At 40.0% G+C, this 21771-nt stretch overlaps 1 protein-coding gene across 2 annotated transcripts in view; it reads right to left on the reverse strand.

The window, feature by feature from the left end:
* Positions 1 to 7834: 7834 nt before the first annotated feature.
* The window catches only part of VPS41 (VPS41 subunit of HOPS complex), a 184946-nt gene continuing 171009 nt past the window's right edge, over positions 7835 to 21771 (reverse strand). Inside the window, exons 26-29 of one of the 2 annotated variants that reach the window (XM_030932462.1) lie at positions 11006 to 11105; positions 10857 to 10901; positions 9184 to 9263; positions 7835 to 8609 (exon numbers count right to left, since the gene is read on the reverse strand). In XM_030932462.1, coding sequence (XP_030788322.1) covers positions 8529 to 8609; positions 9184 to 9263; positions 10857 to 10901; positions 11006 to 11105 — 306 coding nt within the window. In that variant the 3' untranslated portion in view covers positions 7835 to 8528. Of the gene's footprint in view, positions 8610 to 9183; positions 9264 to 10856; positions 10902 to 11005; positions 11106 to 12429; positions 12540 to 21771 lie in introns of those variants that run through there. The other variant, XR_004057966.1, reaches the window with a different exon arrangement.

Here is a 21771-nt window from a genome sequence, read left to right on the forward strand (position 1 = left end):
TCAGCCCCTACTGGGATGTGTCTCCCAGTTAGGCTACACGGGGGTCAGGGACCCACTTGAGGAGGCAGTCTGTCCATTCTCAGAGCTCAAACACCGTGCTGGGAGAACCACTGCTCTCTTCAGAGCTATCACATAGGGATGTTTAAGTCTACAGAAGTTTCTGCTGCCTTTTGTTCAGCTATGCTCTGCCCCCAGAGGTGGAGTCTATACAGGCATGTGGGCCTCATTGAGCTGCGGTGGTCTCCACCCAGTTTGAGCTATCCAGCCGCTTTATCTTCTCAAGCCTCAGCAATGGCAGACGCCCCTCCCCTCAGCCAGGGCTGCCTCCTCACAGTTCGATCTCGGACGGCTGTGCTAGCAGTGAGCAAGGCTCCGTGGGTGTGGGACCTGCTGAGCCAGGCATGGGATATAATCTCCTGGTGTGCCATTTGCTAAGATCGCTGGAAAAGCACAGTATTTAGGTGGCAGTGTCCCGATTTTCCCAGTACAGTCTGTCACACCTTCCCTTGGCTAGGAAAGGGAAATCCCCGACCTCTTGTGCTTCCCAGGTGAGGTGATGCCCTGCCCTGCTTCTGCTCACCCTCTGCGGGCTGCATTCACTGTTCAACCAATCCCAGTGAGATGAACCAGGTACCTCAGTTGGAAATGCAGAAATCACCCATCTTCTGCATCAGTCATGCTGGGAGCTGCACACCGCAGCTGTTCCTATTCGGTTATCTTGGAATGAAACTAGTTTCTTAAATTTTAAGATTTCAAATTCTATCACTCTCCTAATGACTCCTGTCTACTTTGTCAAAATGCTTGTTAAAAAAAAAAAATGCCCTAAACAAAGTGTTCTTAGATGCACAATGGAGAATGCTACTTTCTGTGAATAGGATGAACAGCCCATTAAAATGTTGCATTCAATTTTCATTTCTAGGAGTCACTGATGGTCCATATTTGTAGTCAAGTAACAGAAACCAGGCTGATTATTAATGGATTACTGTATTAGTTACCTACTGCTGCATAACAAATTGTGCTTCCCCACTCCCAAATTTAGCAACTTCAAACATTTATCATCTCACACAATTCAGAAGAAGATCAGAAATCCAGGAATGGCTTAGGTGGGTGGTTCTAGCTCACAGCCTTTCATGAGGTTATAGTCAAGGTTTTGGCTGGGATTCCTAACTCTGAGGATTTGACTGCAACTGGAGGATCACTTCCAGGTTCACTCATATGGCTTTTGGCAGGGTGCTTCCATTCTTCACCAAATGGGTCTCTTCATTCATAACATGGCTTCTTTCAGATGGCATCCATGATATCACATTGCTGTCTTACTACCTAATCTTGGAAGGGATGTTCTGTCCATTCTGCCATATTCTTTTGGTCACACAAACCAACCCTGGTAGAGGTGCGGATCATGGGGACCATCTTGGATGCTGACATTTATGAAGCATTTGCTACGTGCTAGTTACTCTTCCTATGCTAGCATTAGCTATGCATTTGCATGCATCATCTCACCTAATGCTGTTAACATCCTCCCAAGTAGATGTTATTATCATCACCCCATTTTACACGAGGCAAGCAAAGCCTAGAAATGTTGAGTAAATTGTTGCTTAGTGACAGAGCAGACATTAAAACTTAGATCTAACTCCAGAGGAAAATGCTCCAGTTTTCTTACCCAAGGCCTCTCTTTTCATTTGGACTACTAACCAAGTATCTCCTTACCCTTGTACGAATAATTTTCTGAGTATAATTGCAGAATTTTGCATGTCATCTCTATTAATTGTGCCATAATTATTAAAAAATTACATGGTAATTTTCATTCTTGAATCTATCATTTGTGAGTTCCTTTCACCCTTACTGTGTCATCTAAAAATTCTCTTATTTTCACATTGAACATGATATAAATAGATCATAAACCAGGAGCCATAGATGTGTCTATAAAACACAATACACACTAGGATTAGAATAAAATCCTGGTGACAAAATGTATGCAGTTTCTAAACTGAAATTATTTGCCCTCTTTAGCCAAATTTTGTCAACAGAGATAGAAATGTGTAATTTGATGTAGCTGAGGTCACCCAGTCTTTTGAATCCATCTAAATTTGGCTCAATGCCTTTCTCCATTGTTCTTTGGGAAGACTAGTCTCCTGACATTTCTGCAAATTTTAGGGTTTTTATATCTTCTTGTCTCTTGTGGGTCTAAATTCCTGTTCCCATTCGACTCCAGCTCCTGCCTCCTGCTGTTCACTTCTTTCTGCTCCTCAGGGTCCCAGATTGGAACACAGCTCCTCAGTTTTCTCTAAAAACTACTCAGAGATGACATTGTTTTTATACCAAACTTTACTGAACATTTGGGGAAGATGGATGGGTTTAGCAGCAATGCAACATAAAATTGAATATTAACCTTTCCTTTCTTAAAATGCCCTTTGATTGCTCAGGTTGCTTGATTTACTTTTTCCCTAAAACCCTCACCTCTCAATTCCCCTCACTTTAGAAAGTCTCACTCTTAATCCTCTATGGAACTCTAGGCTAATTCCTACCTATCTAAAGATTCAATAATTTGCTCTGCTTAGGAGCAAGGAATTTGAGGAGGCCTTGAAGTTTTAGTGTTTTCTCTTCCTCTTCAGCCTCCATTCTATTGAGCCACTAGTCTTTATAAGTGGAAGTGTGTAATATAAATATTTTTTTCCTCTGATATGACCTACATAATTTCCCTGAGAAGGCAGAACCAGTTTGGCTTTAAGTAACATTATTTTCCTCATTCTATTACACGCAGTATTGCATCAATAGTACTACACAGTGGAGATTGGATGAGATACTTCTTAGGTTGCCAGGAACAGTTGTGGTTTCACTAGTTTGCTTGGAGTCATTTATTTTTATTTTATATGTATATACATATAGTTATTTTTTAAACAGAGATGGGGTTTTTCCATGTTGCCCGGGCTGGTTTCAAACTCCTGAGTTCAAGCAATCCTCTCATCTCAGCCTCCCAAAGTGCTGGGATTATGGGCATGAGCCATCGCACCAGGCCTGGAGTCATTTTTAATAATACCCTTTACACCTCAAAGTGCTCTGATTTGGATCACAAATATATAATCACCCTAGTCAAAGAGGAGTTGATGGAATTTTGAAAATATATCACTGACATGTCAACATCAAAGCAAAAAAGAAGATTGAGGCTATCTGGAATAATTGAGGCAAAAAGATTATTTTTGGAAAAAAATGTTTTAACTTGTATTAGTTCATTCTCACACTGCTGATGAAAACATACCCAAGACTAGGCAATTTACCAAAAAAAAAAAAAAAAAAAGAGGTTTAATGGACTCTTGGGCATGGTGAGGAAGCAATAAAGATCAGCTTGCATGGCAAAGTCTGCATTTTCCACCATCAGAGCCATGAGGCAGTTCATCAAGTTTTCCCAGCCTAGACAGACGTGTGGCAGGGGCTTGTCAGAAGCAGCAGGGTTACTGCAAGGACTGATGACCACAGCCAGCTGGGACTGAAGACATTCTAGAAATGATGGCAGCAGATGAAGATGCTGGGGGCCGGTGGGATGACGGCATTCCAGCCAATGCCAGCCTGGATACAGCTCCACTGAGAACCACATGCCTCCTTCTAATTGATTCCGGGGCAAAAGGAGACTATTCCTGTCACAACCCCCAAACTTCAAGGCAACCTGCGAGAGAAGGGGGTGCCTAAAGGAATCAAGAAAAGCCTGATTTAGCTGAGTTTACTATGAACTAAGTTAAGTGTATGCCACTAGGTAGAACGTGAACTCAAGAGAAAACTTAAAAACCTTATTCATTTGAAGACCTGAGTTTGTGGACTAAGATTATACTTGCTTCACAGACTACAATGCAATGTGACAAGGCAGATGGGTTCCTGGGTACTATATGAGGACAAGTGAGGGGTCTCCTACCCCGTCTAAGGACATCAGGGTGAGCAAGGAGTCCCGTCTGAGCAAGGTATTAAGAGGATGAAGGATAGCAGCAGTACAGGGGTGAAAGGAACCACAAGTATACTCACAATGGCCAGAGTTCAGGGAGTGAAAAAGGGAGTCTGCAAACTTAAACGCAAAGGGTTGCTTAAGCCAAGCCAGAGACTACAAGCCCTTTCACACACGGGGCACAAAGACTCCCATGGGACTGGAGAAGGGGAATGGCATGACTTTGTTTTCATTAAGAACCACGATTCTGGTAGGTCAAGAAACGTCTGGAGAGTGACCAACTCTGGAGACCTGCTTTTGCAGGCTGGGTTTCTCATTCTTGCTCCTGTCTTATCTTTACTATGAATGTTGCATTGATTCTAATGACTCCAAAACCTGCACTGCATGAGAAAGGAAGGAACTTCATTCCAGATTTCATAAATCAGCATTCAGCTAAGAGTGCCAGGAATGGGAAGTGAGAGTTACAGTTTAGTACCAAAACTGGTGGTTTTAGTAGCCTGAGTCCTGATAATAGAAACCAGAATGAACTGATGCAGTATTTAGCACATAGCAATGTCTCCCACACACATATGTATACACATGACTTAATGTTATCGAGAAAGGGCTTTAGGAGAAACTGAGTAATGTATACATTTTTATTTACCAACGTTTACTTAAAAGTGACAACTGACACTGCTATGTGTAGCTCATCATCTGATGGTGGTGGGGCAGTGGTTCTCTGGGCAGCCCAGTTCTGTGGGGTGGCTTTGTGAATTGCTTGAAAGCTCCCTTATTGTTTCTTTGATTCCCATCAATGATTTTGTAAGCCATTCAACACTTTGTAATAAATCCCTTTCTATTCCAAGAGTGGATTTTGCTTTCTATCCACTGACCAAAACAGCTCAAATAAGTAAGTTTTCACAACAAAAAAATCAAATATGCGCCAGTTAAGATCGGGCACTCTGAAGGTGACCGCATGTGACTGAATTTCAGCTAGGTGTTCCACTATCAGCTACCTGACCCTGGACAAGTCACTTAACCTTTATGTGCTTCAGTTTCCCCGCATCCGTAAAATGACGATGATGGTAATAATAACATCAATTTCATAGGGCCGTATTAACACAATTAAATAGTATAATAAGCAAAGTGCTTCCACAATTCCTGACACATAGTAATTACTCAATGGATGCTTGATTTTTAATATTAAAATACAGTAGATCCTTGAGCAATGTGGAGGATGAGGTGCTGACACCCCATGAAGTCAAAAATCCACGATAATTCCCCCCAAACCTAACTACTAATAGCCTACTGTGGACTGGAAGCCTTACTGGTGACATAAATAGACCATTAACACATATTTTGTATTTCATTTACATTATATGCTATATTCTTAAAATAAGCTAAAGAAAATAGTAAGAAAATCACAAGAAAAAGAAAATATATTTACTACTCATTAAGTAGAAATGGATCATCATAAGGCTTTCATCTGTCGCCTTCATACTGAGAAGGCGGAGAAGGAGGAGGAAGGGGAGGGCCTGGTCTTGCTGTCTCAGGGGTGGCAGAAACAGAAGAAAATCCATGTATAAGTGGATCCCTGCAGTTCCAACCTGTGTTGTTCAAGGGTCAACTGTATATAGCTTAACACTGTAACAGCAGCAAAATGAACTAAAAATCTGTTGGAAACTTCTCAAGAATTCTCAAGGATGAACATAATTCAACCAGTATGAAATCCCTTTGGCTAAAAACAAAAGCAAACTAAAAGCACTCCAAAATAATTTTGAGCCTGGCTGTTTCACTTCAAGAACAGCTTTCTTAGTCGGGCGTGGTGACTCACGCCTGTAATCCTAACACTTTGGAAGGCCAAGGTGGGCAGATTGCCTGAGTTCAGAAGTTCAAGACCAGCTTGGGCAACATGATGAAACCTCATCTCAACTAAAGTACAAAAAATTAGTTGGGCATAGTGATGCGTGCCTGTACTCCCAGCCACTCCGGAAGCTGAGGCAGGAGAATCACTTGAACCCAGGAGGCAGAGGTTGCAGTGAGCCAAGATCATGCCACTGCACTCCAGCCAGGGCAACAGAACGAGACTCATTCTCAAAAAAAAAAAAAAAAAAAAAAAGAATAGCTTATGAAGTTTGTACTTTGCAACTATGTTCTTCCCCAATACGAGGGAAATGGCTTTGCTTTTTTACCTGTATTTTAAATTGAGCTAGTCACACATGAAAAATAATTGACTAACACTTGAGATTTTTTTGCTATATTTAAGCCCTTACAGGTTGATGAAAAGTAAAAAGGACTGTACATCCTTTAATAAATCACCCAGTACTGCTTATTCAAAAGAAAAGTCATTCTAAGGAAGGAAAGCTAGTGTTTCTTATTAACAATAAAATCTATATTGTTCAGGAATTTTCCAATGTGTTATAGCAATTTCTGAAATGATAAATGAACATATTTTATTATTTTCCTTTTAAATCAGTTACTTAAAAATGAAGACTGTTTAATTATTATCTCCTTTTCTGTAAGTAGGATTTTCTTTATGTCCAAATGGGACTTGGTAACTAGGATAATTTACCCCTGAAGTAAAATGACTTCACTGAAATTAGCAAATCCTATTGATGATCTTAAACTGAACTTCTCTGGAAATGAGCTTGCTCAAATCCTAAGAGGGGATTAATGTAAATGTAATAAACTGAACCTTTGAATTGGTAACGTTGAAAACAAAAAACAATTGGGTAAGAACAAAACTCAAAAATGAAAACTAGCAGTGTAGCAGAAAGCGCACTAGTCTTGGGATAAGGAAATGCTGAGAAGGCTGAGGGGTACATTCAATAATAACAAAGAGCCTTCCAGTTCTAAGTATTTGTGACTAACAACAACAAAAACATCTGTTGTCTGCTAGAGAATTCTTAACTCTAATGTGAAAATATGTTCTGTGTATTTCCTTTGAACTTGGCCCTGTGATTTCTTTTCTTTTCTTTTTTTTGAAACGGAGTTTTGCTCTTGTTGCCCAGGCTGGAGTGCAATGGCGCAATCTCAGTTCACTGCAACCTATGTCTCCCGGGTTCAAGCGATTCTCCTGCCTCAGCCTCCCGAGTAGCTGGGATTACAGGCATGCACCACCATGCCTGGCTAATTTTGTATTTTTAGTAGAGACGGGGTTTCTCCATGTTGGTCAGGCTGGTCTTGAACTCCCAACCCTCAGGTGATCCACCTGCCTCGGCCTCTCAAAGTGCTGGAATTACAGGCATGAGCCACCATGCCCGGCTGGCCCTATGATTTCTTAAAGGGATTAGGAGCCCCGCTGTGAAGTTAGGCAGTCACCTCTGTGACCTCAAAAACATCTCTACATTTTGATTTCCTCATCTGTACACCAAGGTGTATCAGATCTTCTTCCTGGCAACGCTGTGATAATTAAATGAACTGTTGCTAACGGGAATGGCTGGGTGACTTCGGTAGCTGGAATACTGTCAGTACTCACTAGCACCCCGTCCTTTCCCCAAAAAGATAGAAGCAGAAAGCTGTATTTGTTCCCATTCATGGGACAAAGAGAACAGGAACAATGAGGATGTGTTTTGCATACTTTTACATTCATTAGAGGATGACCATATATCCCAAGGAAGATGAAGCCAATAACTGGAAGACACAATTACAAGTTTGACGTTTCTCCCTCTATGATATGCTCTGTTCCATGAGGGCAATGGAGGCACCAGAGAAGGCAAGAGGAAACATCATTAGCCCGTCCTTCAGCATCAGGTTGTCCCACTGCTCCTGAGACACCCTCAGTTTTCAGGGTCACTGGTTTCCTCCCTCCTGGCAAATCCTGGCCACAAGCGCTCAGATTCGAAGGTGTTGAACTCTCTTTTCTTCCTTACAAGGGTGCCAGAATTCTTAATTGCATTTGTTCATCCCAGTAAAAGTGAGTCCTTCACAATGAGAAGAGCTAACATTTATTCAATCAACAAATGCTGAGTGTCTGCCATGGCCGGATAATCTGCCAGTCGTCAGAGCACACAGAACATGTGATTAGTAAACATAATGGTGGAGGACATCAGCCTGCTAATGTTATTCCCAGATGTCACCAAATGAGTGACAATTTGTACAATGTTTCATTAAATGCCTATTTAGAGGATAACCATAGATGATGACATAGAAAAAAGTCAAACCCAGAATGCAAGAATGGTAGCCAGCAGAGCACATGGAAACAAGATCCAGGTTGCAGGTAGTAGCTTGCAGGATAACCACAGTTGGCGACACTTTCAGGCAGCTGGGAGAATTCTCAGTAGTCCACTTTATGGTTAAATGGTTTTACTAAGGTCTAAAAAATTCATTTCTAACTCCTAGACTTATGTTTCCATTACTATATAAAGAATGAGCCAAACAAATAAATAACAAAATATGGACTATGGACCCCAAAATTTCAAGGCATGAAGAGAGCCCCAAATTCTCTGTCAACTGCAAAGAGAAACCATTAGTACAGGAATAGATGAAGAAACTGTTTCTGAGCATAATATAAACATAAACAAATCTCTTAACAGCACGAGTGTCAACAAATGCTTTCGTTGTTGCAAAAACAGTCTCAAAAAGAGTGGTGACGAGGAGACTGACAAGCAGAAATGAGCTATTTTTTCATCTCCAAAATTGCACTTCCTGGTCCACGGTTCTTAGCACTGCAGATGTTGCAGAACTGTGCAGCAGAGTTCTAAAAATGCAATTTAAAAACACAGATTTAAAAAATGATCTTTCTCTACTCTCATATTCAGAAATACTACGGTAACATTAGTCAGGGGGTGGAGAGGAAGTAATAAGATGTCACTCCTCTTTCTGGAGTTTCTTTCTGGTTAACTTAGGATTCAGTAGATCAGCTGTTACTCTGCGACTCAAAGGACACCCAGCAGCAGAATAAGTCTAATGTGACTTGGGGGAACACGACACTAAAAACATGATAGCATCATGGAACACAAATCAGGCTGGAAAACACATAAGATACACAATGGCTCTCTACCGTTGTTGCTCATCTCTTCAAGCACGACAGCTGTCAATTTGGCCTGAATGAATTCCTTCAAATGGGTATGCTTTTATACTTAACTATAGTATACAAAACATTTCTAAATATTTTTACATTTAAAAACTAGATTACTTTTTGTTAAGTGATATGAATCTCTCTATATTTTTTTAACCCATACAGCCATAAGGATGACGGGTTGTGTTTCAAGCACATTCCTCTAAGTGTGTTAATTTTCCTCTTGTTGATAGGTACCAAGCTGCCAACTCACCATGCTGGGCATGGGCAGGCACTCCTTGTGGAACATGTGCCGGCAATGGAAGACCACCACGCTGAAGGGCTTAGCTGCATCTGGTGAGGAGGGCAGAGAAAGGAGGAGAACTCAATGCAACAAGCAAGATCATTTTAAACCAATCCCGACTGAAAGTCCAGTTGCAGTTTAATTTTCAGCAATAAGCTGCCTTTGAAGAGTGGCTTATTTACAAAAGCATTCCTGAGGGGTGGTATGATCAGACACAAAATAGGTATTATAATCATGTTGCTATGTGATTCACAGGTTACTTGCTTAGCCTCTGTGTCAGTTACCAAGACTACACTGAGGACAACTGCAGTAACCTTTATTTTGAAAACCAGCATGTGTATGTGCCAACATGCCCCTAACCCCTATAATCATTATCCACCACAGCCGAAGTCAAGTCTGTGGCTTCATAAAAATGCTTTCCCTGTCCACCTGCTACCTTTGCCAAGACCACACACTGACTTCAGAGGCAGACCTGGGTTACAAGCCCAACCTTGCATTTTACTGCACTTCTGCTTGGGCAAATCCCCTCCTCTGTTTCTGCTCTGTGTGGCCAGCTTTTTTTTTGGTAAGATTTAGTGTCATCAGCAGATTAAATGTGGAATTAAATCTAACTGTAGAGTGGGAATGTATGTGGTTCCTTTCTGCTGCAACACTGCCTGAAACGCTACGGAAGCTCACTTCTTTACCTGAGCCCACTGCAGTTTTCAACAGAAGCACTTAAATATCCAAATCTAATTCACACTTAAACATCCAAATCTAATTCCTCTAGAAAAGAACCTAAGTAGAAAAACTTCTCATGAGCTGACCCATGAAATAATCCTTTAATGCTAAGTAAATATGAGGTCAACTAGGTCTTTTAGTACTTTGTTATGCTGAACTTACATTTGAAAAGCATTTGTTAGCATCCTGACAATGCTTTCTTAGTTTCCGCTTTTGAATTATGTAAATTTCTTCTTATGTCATAATGAACCTTAAGAAGGTGCTTTTCATTACAGATGAAGACATATATATATATATATATATATATCTGCTAAGAACTAGAAATAAACAAATGCTTATGTCTTTTAAAGACTGGCAGTTCCAATTAGATGGCAGGTATTATGTATGTTTCCATTGAAATGTGAGATAACTTGGGCATGTAGAACCATATAGCAGAGAAAAAGATTAAAAAAAAGAGAATGCTACATATAAATTTTTTTCCCCAGACACATATATGGTTCTCCTACCTTGAAATTTAAATGCTGATGGTTAGTTTTCATTTTGTTTTATCCTAGATTACAGTTCTAAAAGAAGGGCCCCCGAACCAGTGGCATCAACATTATCTGGGAACTTGTTAGATTTCTCAGTTCCTGCCCTGGAAGTTTGCAACCAGAGACTCTAGGGAGACTGACTGGGCCAGCGATCTGGGTTCCAACAAGCCTGGTGGGTGATGCTGACTCACCCTATAGCTTGAGAACCTCAGCTCTAAGCAATGGCAACACCAGCATTCCACTGAGCGGGATGTGAGTCACAACACTTCTCTCCACTGGGTTATTCTGAAAGTTATACATTTTTTATAAACGGTAGTTGGCTAATTCCAAAATTTTGATTCCACTCATCATTAAAATACACATTTGGGAAAGTTTTTGGGAAAACCTTTTTACCTGATGGAAGAATAGGGGAAAGGCACGACTCACAGATGTTCTCCTCTGTAAGAAAGCACACACACTTTGGATTATGCCCTGTTTATACCTGCTTGGCTGTTTCTGAAAGCAGGGCATGCAGCCCATATGATTATTTCAATTTTACCCACCATCAACAAGAACACCTTTCATTTGAGTTCGGTGCATTTTCTTCAGTAAGGACAAAGAGTCAGCTACGAGAATCTTCTTGCAGCCTTCACGAAGCAGAATCTAATGCATACATTTTAAAAGAAAAGCCATCTTAAATAGACTCAAATCTGAGGGGTGAAGGGACACCATACTGGGGATTCCAAAAGCTGGCATGCTTGAAATACTCTAAAGGGGCACTCACTGATTCTCTTGCCCTCAGTACCCTCTTCCCGCCAAACCACTGCCAGGCTGACCTGGCCAGCCAGGATCCACTCATTACACTGTGCATCGTTTCTTCCAACCATACACTGGCTCCTGTAGCATGTGTATAATCAAACATACATTCCAAGTCTGGCAAAGAAGGTCCTATATTAACTAACCCTATTGTTAGAGGGCTTCCTTATACAGACTCTCTTGGGCAGAGTTTGGCTCCTACATCATGTGCTCATTCCATTCTTCAGATCTTTAACCAGAATGAAAACCTGTTATTCCAAAATCATCCATTTACTTCATAAATTCATCTATTTACTGCACAAATAAGTACTGGGTCCCTATCACGTACAGGGTACTGGGTATAGATAATAAACTAAACAGATACAATCTCCCTCCAGGCTGCAACCTGTCTTTTTCTTTCCAAATCCAACCCAAACCATTCAGCGTAGTGCTATGAATGTGGTGTGTGTGTGTGTGTGTGTGTGTGTGTGTGTGTGTGGTATTAACGGACTATAATAACCTTCAAATTTGGTGACCCCTGGGAGGGCTGACAATTGAAAAAAAATCATGGATACAAATATTATGTCACAAGAGTCATTTTCTTATTCTTCACCCCAGCATTACAGCTTTTGTTTCTTTACACATTTTTCTTATTCCTCTGTAGGCTTTTTACTATTTCCCCACTTCCTGCCTGGAGAATGACAAGAGGTATCACAATGCTTTGGCAGCCTCAGAAGTCAGAAGCACACAGTGGAGGATGATACCCTCCACTTGGCTGGTACCAAGGTTGTATTTCAGAACTGGAGGCATGATGGGGTCCAAGATTCTCCCCTGCTTTTAGGTGGGGACACAGCAGGGGCAGGCAACACTTTACCTTTCATGCCCATTCTGTGGGGCAGAGTGTGAGCTTCCACCCTTTGCTGGGTTTTCTTAGGTATTAGTAGGAAACTGAGAGAGGCCCAGGAGGTCCACATAAGCCAGATGTCATTTTATATTTTATTATTATTATTTTTTAACCAGAACTTGTTTCTGCTTTTTCAGAGGGAGAAATTCAAGGCCTGATGGACAGAGACGCTCTGGGGCTGTGCCTGTGGCTTCTCCCTTTGGGGCCTATGTGTCTTATCATACGTGGTTATGTGCAGTAACAGACGTCACATCACAGAAATTCACATAACAGATAGTGCTGTCTCACCACAGTGCAGCTCCGAGGCTGAGAAGCATGTGTCTTTCAGTGGCAAGTTCTGCTGTTTAGAGGGGGCACTCTGGCTTTCTTCATACTGAAGTTACTCACGACTCGACAACCTACATGGGCATTTTGCTTTCATAAGTTTTAAATTCATGCCACTGGGGGAGAAAAGTAAAGGAGCAGCCCACCACAGCCCTCTATCCTTAGTGGTCCACGTGTTCCTCTGAAAATCCCGAAGAGCACTGGCTTTGGGCGAATCCCGCCAAAAGCCGTTTCCCCCTAATTATACAAAGACAAATTAATATTCAGGAAAACAAAACTAATGTCTAGATTCAAGTTCTATGTCTGCCATTTCTAGTACTGATGAACAAGATTACATGACTTTAATATTCCTACATTAATTGAGAAACTGCCTATAAAGTTTTCTTGTTTAAAATTCTACCAAGAATCAAATGTTCTTGGATTTTTTTTTTTTTTTTTTTTGAGATGTAGTCTCACTCTGCCGCCCAGGCTGGAGGTGCAGTGGTGCGATCTCGGCTCACTGCAAGCTCCGCCTCCCGGGTTCACGCCATTCTCTTGCCTCAGCCTCCCGAGTAGCTGGGACTACAGGCGCCCACCACCTCACCCGGCTAGTTTTTTTTTTTTGTATTTTTTAGTAGAGACGGGGTTTCACCGTGTTAGCCAGGATGGTCTCGATCTCCTGACCTCGTGATCTGCCGGTCTCGGCCTCCCAAAGTGCTGTTTTTTGGATTTTTTTAAAAAAACACATTACCTGTAATCCCAGCACTTTGGGAGGCCGAGACGGGCGGATCACAAGGTCAGGAGATGGAGACCATCCTGGCTAACACGCTGAAACCCCGTCTCTACTAAAAAATACAAAAAAACTAGCCGGGCGAGGTGGTGGGCGCCTGTAGTCCCAGCTACTCGGGAGGCTGAGGCAAGAGAATAGCGTAAACCCGGGAGGCGGAGCTTGCAGTGAGCTGAGATCCGGTCACTGCACTCCAGTCTGGGCGACAGAGGGAGACTGCATCTCAAAACACACACACACACACACACACACACACACACACACACACACACACACACAATTAAAATTTTAACAGACTGCATTAAAACATACAGGTAGAAGAGAAAAATAACCAATACAGTAAGAAAGACAGCTACGAAATATTGATGTCAGGAAAACTTTAAGTAAATTTAAAAGCTAACATATAAAGCTGCTTAGCCTTGAAGACAAAAAATAAAAAACAAAGAGTAATGGTTTCAACCACAACATCTCAGATAAAATAATTAAAAAAAAAAAAGGGCTCTGACTCTCAGTGGGTGCTCCAGGTCCATGGCATGAATAATATAAGAGAAGTGCAGAGGCAGCAGTCTAGACAGAGGCCACTGTGTCTGCAAGCTAAAAAGGAAAACAGTAAGACATGCAAACCAGGAAGGAACCATCTCTTCAGCAGGATTACATTTTTCTAAACAGGTACAATCTGTTTGCCTGCAGAAAGCATTTTCTAGGAAAATTCATTATTCAGAGGCAAACAGCCAGGAGAGGGGAAAGTACATAAATACAGCTTACTGCTATTTACTACTTCATCTGGTCAAAATCCAAGGCTCCAAATCAGAAAAACAGGAAAACATTTTAAGTTTCATTTATATGATCCCAGGCAGGTATTTCAAAATATGAGACTATCCTCTATAGAATGTAATCACTTATTCTACAACATCTGTAATAATTTGATGGATGGCAATTAAAGGTGATAAGTGAAGGAAGACAGTACAAGATTATAATGTATTACAATCTACATGTATTGCTTTCAACATCAGATGTATGACAAGGCATTATGTTGACTATGGATTTCTAGTAGCAACTCCACCAGTGACTCATGAAAAATGTGCTGTTGTTCACATTCATTTTACCCTCAAAAGTTCATGTTTGGAATTTCCCATGAGTGTCTTTTTTATAAAGACGCTGATGGCCGAAAGTCAGATGCCACAGCAGTTGGCGTAAGCAGATCATCCTCACCCCTTTTTGACCTTCACACTCATGATTCTGGATCACTGCCATGTTTCAAGGTCATCTTACCCAGCCTATCTTCCCAGCCATAGCCTATCATCACCTTCCCCATCTCCCTTCTAACTTGCTAATGTGATGTTCTTCACATATTTAGGGCGCATGCACTCTCTTCTGTTACTCAGGTTTCAATGACCAGAATGGCACCGATCACTGCTGCTCTTGCTCTGAGCACTATCTTTCATTACTTTGTGCTATTTTTCTTTTTAAAATATGAAATACTAAAAATAACTGAAAAGAAAAAAAAGACCCAAAAGTCCCTACCACCTAGATTTAACAAATGTTAATATTTTCCCACACTTCAGATCTCATTCCAGAAAATAAAGTATTACAAACACAGTTGACACCTTCTTGTCCTCTACCATTCCTGCTCCTTCTTTTCAAACACAACTCCAACTTCGTTTAGGGTGTGTCCAACTGAAATATACAGCTGGCTGGGGCTCATGTAACATAGACTTGGTCAACAAGATAAACATCAAGCCTGGGAAAGCGGCCCTTTCAAATAAAAAGGCAAAGCCCCATTAGGAAAAAAACCCTTGCTTCTTGCATGTGCTATATGGAGTGTGGCTGTAAAGCCTACTGATACGGCATCTACTTTGTCACCAAGAGGCAACAACCCTGAGGTACACTCTCCTGTTGATGCATGTTGAGGTTATGTCCAGTTTAGGGCTACTAAGGAAATCCAGAGGACATTCTTGTACAGATCTTTTTATGGAACTGATTTTCATCTCTTGAGTAAATACAAAGGAGTGAAATTCCTGGGTCATGGAGTAGGTGTATGTTTAATTTTTCAAGTAAATGTCAAACGGTTTTCCAAAGTGGTTATATGCCATTTTATACTCCCACATATTAAGTTGGATATCTAATAAAAATACCTTCCCTCTTTAAGAATAATCTTACTCTTAATTTTTATGTAAATTTTAGGACCAGTTTATCAATTTCCATGAAAAATTCTTTGGAGATTTTGATTAAAATTTTATTGAACATACAGATGATTATTTTAGGGAGAACTAATAACATTTATGATATGGATGTACTTTTAACAATTGAATAAATGGTCAAGTTCAATTTGCTATTGATTTATGCATTATTTTTGCATTTGTGTTTAAAAAAAAAAAGATAGGGCTATAATTTTCCCATATTGCCCTCACGTAATGCTGGTACTAGGGTTCCACTAGCATCCCATAAGGAATTGAGGAACTTGTCCATTCTATTATCCGGAAAAGTAAATGTAAAACAGACATTGCCTGTTTTTATTTAGTTTTATTATTTTTAATTAATTTTTTTTTGACACGGTCTTGCTCTGCACCCAGCTGGAATACAGTGGCATGATCAGAACTCACTGCAGCCTTGACCGCCTGGGCTTAAGTGATCCTCCTGCCTCAGCCTCCCATGTAGCTGGGACCACAGGCATGAGCCATCACACCCAGAGAACTTATGTATTTTTAGTAGAGACAGGGTTTCACCATGTTGCTCAGGCTTATCTCAAACTCCTGAGCTCAAGCCATCTGCTCATCTAAGATTTCCAAAGTGACGAGATTACAGGCATGAACCACCATATCCAGCCACCTATTTTTTTAAAAGGATTGATAAAACTTGTCTCTAAAACTGTCTATAGGCCCTAAAGGAATAAGTGCCTTTATTGTAGCTATACATTTTGACTGCCAATTTAGTTAATGACTACAGGTTTATTCTATTTGCTTGAGTAAACTTTTATAACTTATTATTTTCCTAGAAAATAGTTCAGTTCTTCTGAGTTTTCAAAGATATTGATATAAACTTGTATTCTTTGCTTACTTTAGGTGTTGAAAACTTAGTCTGCATGGACTTTGTTTTTTATGTTTATGCTGATTGTTTCCCCGTGCCTTTTTCTCAAACCTTACGGAATTTGCAAATACATTTTGTGATGTTTCCTGAATGTTTATAGACTACAGAAGCTTATAAGTATGCAGTTTTGAAGATATGTCCTCCTCCCCACCAAAAGTAGTTTTTGTTTTCCAAAGTACGCCTAACTGGCCTTTCAAAGATGAATCATTTTTAACCCACTAAAAACTTTCTCACCTATTTCCTCCTGTTTTACCCTGGTTTCTTATTCTCTGTGTTGGACAGCCTCTGATATCACTTTCAGAACTTAAAACTAGTTTGAAACATCTTTTCTATGAAATATCTCTACTTGGTAAATTAAACAGCACCATTATTAACCTTTGCTTTGTAATCTATATCTCCTATTAGAATATCACTGACAATCGGATGGGTGTAGCTCACACATATAATCCCAGCACTTTGAGAGGCTGAGACAGGAGGATCTCTTGAGACCAGGAGTTCAAGACCAGCCTGGGCAACAGCCTGGGCAACATAGTGAGACCCTGTCTCAGCAAAGAATTAAAATAAAAAAAATTAGCCAGGCATAGTGGCACATGCCTGTAGTGCCAACTACTCCAGAGGCTGAGGTGAAAGGATTGCTTCAGCCCAGGAGGTCAAGGCTACACTGAGCTGTGACTGCACCACTGCCATGTTCCAGCCTGGGCAACAAAGTAAGGCCCTGTCTCAAAACGAAACAAAAAGATTTTCACTGAGGATACACCAGGCTTTTCTTTCCTCAACTTCATAACAGTATTAATTCTCATCTCAAAAAAGACTTGTAGGTATAGCTTAGAAAGTACAATACTACTTTTCAGAGATTTATTTTCCTTACGGGACTTTCCTGTATTTTTCCAAGATTATTCAAATCTAGGGGTCAATTTCTTCTTACATCCTACTCCAGGATTCTTGTTTTCTTAATATTACTTTGTTTCCTTCCATAGTTCTAAGTTTTTCTAAATTACATATTTTATCAACAAGACCTTTATTCTTTCCTTTTCATCATTTTGAAGTCAACCAGCTATGGCTTCTATAAACAATCTGTTACATATTATATTTTGTGCTACTGTAAATTTAAATAAGAATGAATTCACAATACAACTGTTGAAAACCAACATGACAACTTAGATTTGCCTTATCTTCCCCTTTTCTCCTTATTTCTCTGCAGTTCGTCATCAGTGATAATAATCCCAACCAAAAGCAAAACACCAGACCTATAGAGGTTTTATAAAGCAATAAAAAAACTGTATATCAGCAAAGTTGTTATGGTTCATTAGAAACGGCGGCCATGGGAAAAATGCCATCAAAAGTCGCCAAATAAAAATGTGTAATAAAATAATATAAACTTACACATTTTATAATTATTACCTTTGTAATAATTACTTATTACAAGTATAAAAATTCACAATAAAATAAAATAAGTAAAATAAAAATTCTGAAATTTTTCTTTTAAAAGATTCTTCGAACACTAAACATTTTGCTCACATTGCCTTGTTCATACTGCAATGCTTGTCATTAGAACTGCAAATGACAGATAGTTACCTGGTTTGAAAAGCCCCCAGTATGACACGGGGTTAGACTGAGAAACTTTTCCTCTCATTTCTAATCCTTCCTTTAGGTCACAATGCTATGGGACTTGAATTCTTCTTGAAAAAGCTTTGCTTTTGGCTGGGATTCTTATAAAGATAATGAGTTGCAGAGAAATACGAAGGGAAAGAGATCCTAAGGTCTTATGTTGGAGTTCAGAAACAATCTTATAAACACAATTGTATTTAAATTTCTAATAGCACAAAGTATGGATGTACCAAATTAGTTTTAAAAGCTACACACCTCGTTGTCACAGGCCACCTATGGTCACCTAAAAGCTGTGATAAGGCAAAACTGAAATAATATCAAAAGGAAAACAACAAATCTCATTTAGTCTTAAAAGTTTATTTCATGAACTTATAAATTCAAAAACTCTCTCACAGAAGAAAATTAGGAGTTTATATACTGAGAGTCAAAAAGAAACCCATGTAGGCCCAAAAAAAGGTGAGAAAGAAGCGTTATTTCCTCTTATCCCATTTGGATTGCAAAGTAGAGATATGGGAAATAAAGGACTATGGGGACTGTAGCAAATGTAAATTTGGAAAAATAACTTTGGAAGGCATGGAGATATCTGGAATCAGTTTACCAGTTTGCATGAGGTATGTGTGTGTACATGGGTATATGGTCCATGGGTATATGGTATGGGTATATAAGATGTGTCCATCTTGTAAAGGCTAAGTCACAGGTTTCTGTAGTGATCTTCGAAATTTTTGTAATCAGGAGACCCAAACCAGTGCCCAAAGCTGAACATCCTGCTCCAGAGAGAAATGTAGAGAAACCTAACTAGGTAGGTGTTGGCTAAAGGCAATTCAGCTTTGTACCCAATGCCTTAGCTCCAGTTAGCCTTAGGAATGTCTGCAGCCCCTAAAGTATCTAAGATCGACGTTTAATCTAGCCCCTGCTCCCTTTTATTTTTCTAGGAAAAACAGAGGTCCAGGGATGTGCAATGACTTGTTCAGGATCATCTGCTACTTTACTTATGGGTTAGACTCACACCAGGGACTCAGGAGGCTTAGCCTGGTGAGATTTCCACTGCACCATGACACCTCCTTAGAAGCAACTTAAAACATGCTTGCTATATTCTTTTCCCAAGAGGTGTTATCCATAATGAAAAATCCTAAGACCCCACTCTAATTAGCAGATATTTTAGAGATGACTTTTGGCTATAAAAGGTAATGTAGTCATGGATTTAAAAAAGGCATGAGATTTAGTCAGAGGATCTATGTTCAAACCCAGTTCATCACCTTCCCAGACTGGCAAATCATTTAACTTTTCTGAGAGTCAGTCTTTTCCTCTGTAAAACAAAGATGATAGTTCCTACAGAACTGTTGTGAAGACAAAATGTTTGTCAAATAAAACCATCAAGAAAAGTGTTTAAGAAAAAAGATGCTGAAATTCTTAAGGGAAAAAAGCCTCCAACTACAAAAATGGATACAAATACTAAATAAATAAATGCTAAATTTATAATGTTTTAAAAATAGAAAATATAAAACATTAGAAATTTATAGCATAAACTCATTTGGAAACTGGTCAGTGCATGTAAAAATTGAAGTATCATTGATACCATATTGTTTTGGAAGTAAGTTATATCAAAATAAGTGCTATTTGTCCTTGAAATCAGGCCTAGAAACATTTAAAGTTTATGACGTGCAATACATGCTACTTGCATCTTACTGACTTCATGAAGCTTTTAAAATTTGTGCAGTGATTACACTAACAAGGTAGCTAGGTATAAAAACATAGAAAGTTAAAGAAATTAAATACTGCTAATGTAGTTGATTATACTATTTCCTTAAACTATGTCATGTCATAGGCATCTAACAAACCTAATGATGCTAACCTTCAGTTGAAGAAAGCTGTTACATTTTAGAAAATGTGAAACCAAAAGCAGAAGAGTTACTCATTTCAAGTTTTTCCCACAACATTCTCTCACCCACCTTGCAATTAACAACTGGCTAATGAATGATCTCCCAAAGCAGTGCCCAAGTAAGTTTGAAATGCTATATGCTCTATTGTCAATCTCCCTTTAGAGATTTCCAACGGATACTAGCAAAAAGGTGCTGAGAAACCCTGTGAGAACACTTCCCCAACATCTGACCACAGATCCCTACATTACTGAATGGTTCTTGATATCCCCTGGGGTTACTGTCCCACCCAACCCCATCACACACACAGTCAGTTCCAGATTCCTGGAAATTGATGAACATGCAAAATTTCTCCCAAATTTTCAGATTGAATAAGGTTGTTAATTTTTTACTTTGCTAGGTGAGAGTATGTGAAAAACAACATAGTTTAATGAAATACAAAATAAAAAAAAAAGAATAAAATAAAAACATGCATGTGAAATCCTTCTGGAAATTGCAAAACGCTCTCTGGATAGATTTATTTTTACAGTGAACTCTAACAGATTGCCTAGAGAAAGGAAACACATTAAGTGGTCATTAATAGATTATGTAAAAAGAGCAGAGAAATATTTTAAACTCTTGATCTATGAGTGAAAAATAATGCCTGGAATTCTTTGAACAACCTGCCCCCGGAGAGCATTTTCTGTTTGCATTCTCCAACAAGATGCCTGAGCTCCAGTGGGGACTCCAGATGCAGCAGTTTCCGCAGGCTCTGCTGCCTTCCCTGTTCATCTCTCCCTCACCCTCTGAGAAGCCACTCCTTGGTTGGGGGATTCATAGGCAACCACAGCTTTTTGGACCCACTGGCTAAATAATTCTGAACCTCCTTAACACATTACCAAACTACATACTTACATATCTTGAGGAAAAGCTCTAGTTAAGACAAGACACTGATTTAGCAGCTTCTTTAGTATAAATTTTTATGTTAGGCATTCATTTTGCATCTAATAATAATTTCATTTTTTTTCCAGCTGACTCAGAATGATGCAAATTTATTTATTAAAAATGAATGAACATGGAGACCACAGTGGTGCCCATGAGCTTGGTTCTCTGGAAGAATGACCTAGACAGAGGAATGCACTATGTGGTTTTGCAGTCATTGTGGAGGCTGGGGGAAAAGAAAGGCACAACTTCTAACCTGGAGGCCAGGTTTCTTGCACTACTGGAGAAAGGCAGAGGGATAATTATTGACTACTTCCCTTGGGGGAGGGTTGTCCAGAGACACCTAAATGACTTCTCATCAAATGTGGATTTGAAACCTAAAGCATATCCTGGCATGCCTGGGGTTGGTAAGGGCCAGTGAAGTACAGGTCATTATCAAGCTCACTCACACTCAGAGGCTTATAAGGTCTGACACTGAAACCACTTTCATCAAAGCCCAATGCTGACTTTCTAAATTAGTGACTTCCCCAGGCAGGGACGTCACCTTTCTGGATTTCCAGGGCACGGCCATAAAAGGCCAGCTCCTCATCCCACCTCTCTTTGCCTATTAACCCATTCCCACATTTTTATTTCCTTCTTGCCTTTCTCATTCTCCTTCCAATAACCTTTCCCCTGGGTCATCTGCAAACCTCCAAATCCCACTGGAAATACATGCCTGTATATCGTTAAGCTTTCTGCGGAATAGGTGATCTACTTCTTTGGCTTAACTGAATACAAACTTCTCTCCCATGAACCCAGTTTCTCACAAAGCTCTCCTGAGTGAAGTCTCCATGATCTCTCACACCCTCACTCCCACCGCCACCACCATCTTTAAACTTCTTCACTTTTAAAGTTGTGTTGTCCAGTTAATACCACTGTCCCCTGTGGACTCTTCAATGAGAAGCTGGAGCCTGGCTTAGGGCACCTCGTTTCTTCCTCCTGGCCTTCATGTCCATGAGGATGACTCAGAAAGGCTGTGGCCTCAGTTTCTCTACTAATTCTACACAA

Source organism: Rhinopithecus roxellana, chromosome 6, assembly GCF_007565055.1.
Source record: "Rhinopithecus roxellana isolate Shanxi Qingling chromosome 6, ASM756505v1, whole genome shotgun sequence".
Taxonomy (NCBI): Eukaryota; Metazoa; Chordata; class Mammalia; order Primates; family Cercopithecidae; genus Rhinopithecus; species Rhinopithecus roxellana.